This window comes from Propithecus coquereli, unplaced genomic scaffold, assembly GCF_000956105.1.
Source record: "Propithecus coquereli isolate 6110/MARCELLA unplaced genomic scaffold, Pcoq_1.0 Scaffold249, whole genome shotgun sequence".
In the NCBI taxonomy this organism is placed as follows: Eukaryota; Metazoa; Chordata; class Mammalia; order Primates; family Indriidae; genus Propithecus; species Propithecus coquereli.
In genome coordinates this window covers 932,669-937,868 of record NW_012148052.1, presented here as the reverse complement: position 1 = coordinate 937,868, position 5,200 = coordinate 932,669, and the positions used below count along the sequence as shown (strand labels likewise).

Sequence of the window (5,200 nt, the reverse complement as noted above, 5' to 3'; positions counted from 1 at the left end):
TTTTTTTTAGGTTTTCAGGACCATTATATGATAAAGAAAAAGTGGTGAGAAGATGAAAGAAATTTTTAAAAGGAAAAAGACATTAATAAACTCAAGAATTAAGAAAAAAAGAAAGAAATCCTATAATAACAGGAGAGAGCACGCACTTATGTTCATGTAAATGGGGGGAAAAGGGAAGTGTTCCACACAATGGAGCTAAGAATATTAGGCTGGAGATAACGATCAGGCTTTATTTTTCATTTAGGACATAAAAATGTTCTTACTTGCATTTTTAAAAATCACTTCTCTTTAGCAATGTAGAAAGACTTTTCTGTTCCATCAAAGGCTCATCTCTTTTCAAAAAGTCAAAAATGTGTGAAATATTTTGACTTTTTACATAAAATTCTGATGCTGTTTACATATGAACAAAAGAAATCCCAAATATAATAAGGTACTTTTAGGAATGTCAGTGTATTTACTGTCTACATTTAAAAGTCCTTTTTACTTTTAAAAGTTTTCAGCTTACGGGTCATGTCTGGTTTTTGAGAAAACTTTAAATGTCTAAAGGTCACATTCAGGACCATCACTATTTGACTGTCCAAGGCATTTCCTTAAGTAAAACCCAATGATTACTTAATATATAACCTCTAACTTAATAAAAATACTATGTATTACATAACCTTTCACCCTCCCCCCTGCCCAAAAACCTCTAAATGAAAAATACAGACACATCAATTTATCAGCACAGGAAATTGTGTTTTGTAAGAACATAATCTTTCAGAATATTTGTTAAATAATATCTGTCCCCCCGATTATATGTACTTTGCTAATAGCTGGTCTCTTTTTATAGGTTTCTCTCCTACAGTGCCAACCAATACACAGCTCAGGCCAAAATAAATACCAATATTACTAACCAAAAAGCTCTGGTACTGTTATGTATATTTTGTGGAACTGCATCACAACGGGAAATTTTTGATGTTTTTACATTTTAAACTTAAAATGAAGACAAAAAGGATAAGCAGTAGAAAATGAATATAGAACGTATATATCCAAAAATGTACATTCGAAAACACATGCTTTTATGACATGAATCCTGTATGTATTTAGACTTCTACTATAAAACTGACAATACAGTACTGGGGAAAAAAGGAACAATTATCAGAAATAAAGAGGAATTGCTCTAAAAACTATAAAACAAGGTAACAGAATAAAAGGCAGGCTTAATATCCAAAAGAAATACACAACTGACAACCCAATTCCAACTTCTATAAATAACTAATGTTACAGGAACTTCAGAAGAAAGCAAATGGTAGAGATGACCACAATTCTTCAGCCCTTCAAACTATACATCTTTCCAAGTTGCTTAATGATGTTTTTGTTTTAAAAAAATGTGTATTATTCTCCTTCAAATTCTGACAATCAATGCCAAATGTTTTACTCCACATTTTCGCACAATGTCCATGTGCTAAGTCTGTTTTAAAAGGCAAAGGCGGGAGGGCAGAAAGTGACATGTGTTCCCCTCTCAAATGATTACATACTGAGCTTATCAACATTTCAGTCTTAAAACTACCTAGATCTGTTACCAGAGACTATGTCAGCAATACTAAACTTCAACTTCTTAAACTGTGGTTTATGTAAAGTCAAAAATTATTCTAGCCTAAGAGTTCATTCTATATACCTAAACAACTGGCTTACTAAATTCCCTCCACTGGCTCCCACAAATCTTTCTGACTAAATCTTGTTGTTGCTATATCTTAAGGACTCACATGATCCCAACTTAACCCCAGTATGAGGTTTTTATCTTTGAGGCTCAAAAGTTTTATCCCTTCACCAGGAATGGGCATAGAACAAATTCACTTGACCAAACATTTATTCAGTTTCCTTCACATTACTCTATTTTCTTTGCCCTGCTTTATTTTGCAAACATGTACTGATATCCATTACACAGTGTAAAAAATCATAACACCAGAGATACAAATATAAGATATTTTCTATGCCCTTATGGGGATCATAGTTCAATAGAGGAGGCAAGTATAAAAACAACTAATATATACAAAGTGTGAGAAATTCTATAAAAGAGCTTTATAAAAATTCTACAAGAACACAAAAGGGGAGAAAGGCTTCACAAAGTAGTTAACATTTGAAATAGGTTCTTGACTGTCTTGAAGAACAGTAGGGTAGGATGGGTGAGTGTGTGTATGTTTTAGCTGAGATGCTAGAATTGTAGAAAGCGTTATAATAACAGAGAAAAGCTGAAGGGTAAGGTTAATGTCTGACTGGCAGCCAAAATGTTGGCTAAAAATTTGTTAAAATATACAACTTAGGATATCAGCTGTAGCTTCTTTGCTCGTTCATTCTTGCAAATTAATTTCAACCTTGAATTCACAAGAATTATCCTACAAACAATACACACACAACTTAGAGATTTTGTGTACAAAGTAACTAACTATTGCATAGATAGAAGCAGGAAAAGGCATTTTGAAAACAATGAGGAAAATTCAATGTAACCAGACTGATCATCTGCAATGGAAGGGAACAGTTGTGTCATACAAAACTAGTCCTCCATGTTGTAGATGCAGAGGAAACAGTACTAAATTAAAACTCAAGAGTGCTGGATTTCGTCTCAGGCAACAGGTATGCCCTAATTATGACAAAACCTTTTACTTAATTCCTAAACTGCCCACCTCACTCAAGATCAAATAAAACAATGGGTCTAAAAAATGTTTTGAAAAATATAAAATGCTACACAAATAAAATCTTACCTTCATTATGGTTATACTTGCTATATTGGAAATGAATTTTTATAATCTATATTTCTAAGCATTTAAGGATATTTGAACCATATCTCATAATTATGGACCAAGTATTTAACAGTTTATTCACACATATTCAAACTAAATTTATAATAAAGAGCTCTTACCCGTTCTACAGATCGTGCCCTCTTCTTTGGCCGAGTAGGCAGAGCTTCTTCCTTCGGATTGGTGTCTATTGCCCAATAGGATCCCTAAAGGTAAAGAAGTAAGTTCTATTAACAGTATATTACAGCAACCCAATAACATTAAAATGGATTTTATAATCCTCTGCTCCAAAAGCAAACATTCTGCAAATATGACAATGGGAAAGTAGTATGAGAAGAAATATTAATTTTGAACTGAGAAAAGTAAAGTTTATATGAGGGGGGAAAGTCCAATAACTAAAGAGAAAACAATCATAAGCTGAAGAACCCAAGTCCAAGAATTTCTACCACATTAAATTTAGAAGAGAAATGATCAACCACATTTTTAATATATAACAATTCTCAACTGAACACATATGATAACCACATCATATGTTAAACTGTAAAAGATTTTTATGCTAAAGATACTGTAGTTTCTGTATCCTGGTATGTCGCTGCTTGAACATGTTTTATATAGTAAGTGCATCTTGAGAAGTAATGGTCTGTACATAAATCTTGTACTGCTTACTCTGTCACAATTTAACAATTCTCTTCTACTTTTTGATACAAGTTCTCACACCATTTATTTAAAAATACATATTGAGCACCTACTGTGTTCCAGGCATTCAGAAACTGTGACTCCAAAAAAAAAAAATCTATTTTGACAAGTATAGATCGTATAGTTTGCACATATTATAGAGACAAGGAGACCAAAGCTCAGACAAAGTGGCTTGCCCAACCAAAGATATGAGAGCCAGGACCAGAACCAAGGTCTTGATTCTTAGCTCCTATCTCCCTCAATTATCCTGCTTCTCTCTCTAAATACACTCACATTTGGGGAAAGAGGGCAAAAAAGGGGGAGTTCGAGAAAGGGAAAGGGGGAAAGCGGGCAGATATGCATTTCAGAAACAGAAATACAATGCATACCCTACTTTTACAATAAATCCCAGCGATAGTATTCAAATTTAGTCTTTGCCTCTATTATTTCATTAATCCTTCTTGGCTGTTTTTTCAGGCAACATTTAACAATGAGGGAAAATACAGTTCTCATCTGTCAATCCTCATACTTTATGCCTGACATGAATTATCTGTTTATAGTTTCCTGAACATATCATGTTGTTTCACGCATCTGTGCCTGTTCTACATGCTGATCTTACTATCTGTAATATCCACCCTAACACTGACAAACTCATGTTCCACCCTCAAAACTTGCCTCAGATTATCTAAAGGATTCCTCTGATCTTTCTGCCATACCGAAGAATTCATCTCTCTCTCTCTCTCTCTGCAAGATCTCTATATTTTTGACATATTTAGACCATTGATTGCACTTAACATTACAATTCTGTTTACAGGTCTGTAGCCCCTTCTATGCTACGAGTTCCTTAAGGGTAGGGACTATTTTATGCACTTCTATATCCACAATGCCAGGCACAATGTCAGACACAGAGCAAGTACTAAATAAACACTTGTTGAAATGGGAAAGGAAAAAAGTTAATCAACTGTGCCAAGAATGTCAGTGTACAGGGTATGTATGGACTTATCAGATCCTAGTCTATGAAGTACCTGAAGTCAGTACTCATTTTATTATCCAGCCACTGCTCAGGTATTTCTCTATATTTTCTTTTCAAAGTGGCCATTGCGTTTCAGCTAATGAGTCTACCAGATTGGACATAAACTTACCAAGAACCATGTAAAATGCAGATGCTACAAAAACCACTAAAAATGAAAACAATGATATCTTGAATAGGTTTAGCTAGCAAGTTTCAAAATAAACCAAGTAGGAAAAAAATGCATATTGAGTTGTTATAAAAAATTAAAAATAAAACAGGAGAGAAAATATCAAAATTCACTGGACAACTTTTTATGGAAATGATAAATGCTAGTATTTAGTTTTGGATGGGTGTGTATATGTGTATTAATCTGGGGAAACTATTCAGTGTCCAAACTTCAGACTGATTTGTTATTAAACATTTCAATGAAACTACAAAACAAAACCTACATAGACTGTATATGTTCTTTCACACAAAATACAATTGGCTGTGGCTTGTCACAAATAGATCAACAGGGAAAAAAAACTGTTCATAATCATAGCACTATCCATTAGGTACTCAACAAAACCCGGAACACCAAAATGCAAATACTAATGATTAAAATGACTTATGAAAGCAGTTGTGAAATCTTCCACACACACACATACACACAAATAAATAAATAAATAACAAGTACAGGTTGAATAGCCCTTATCTAAAATGCTTGGGACCATAAGTCTTCTGGATTTCAGATTTT

The 5,200-nt window shown here is 33.6% G+C and overlaps 1 protein-coding gene across 1 annotated transcript in view; it reads right to left on the bottom strand.

Moving 5' to 3' along the window:
* Positions 1-5,200, bottom strand: part of FOXJ3 (forkhead box J3) — a 164,973-nt gene that overhangs the window by 75,634 nt on the left and 84,139 nt on the right. Inside the window, exon 5 of the mRNA XM_012646759.1 lies at positions 2,900-2,983. Coding sequence (XP_012502213.1) covers positions 2,900-2,983 — 84 coding nt within the window. The remainder of the gene's footprint in view (positions 1-2,899; positions 2,984-5,200) is intronic.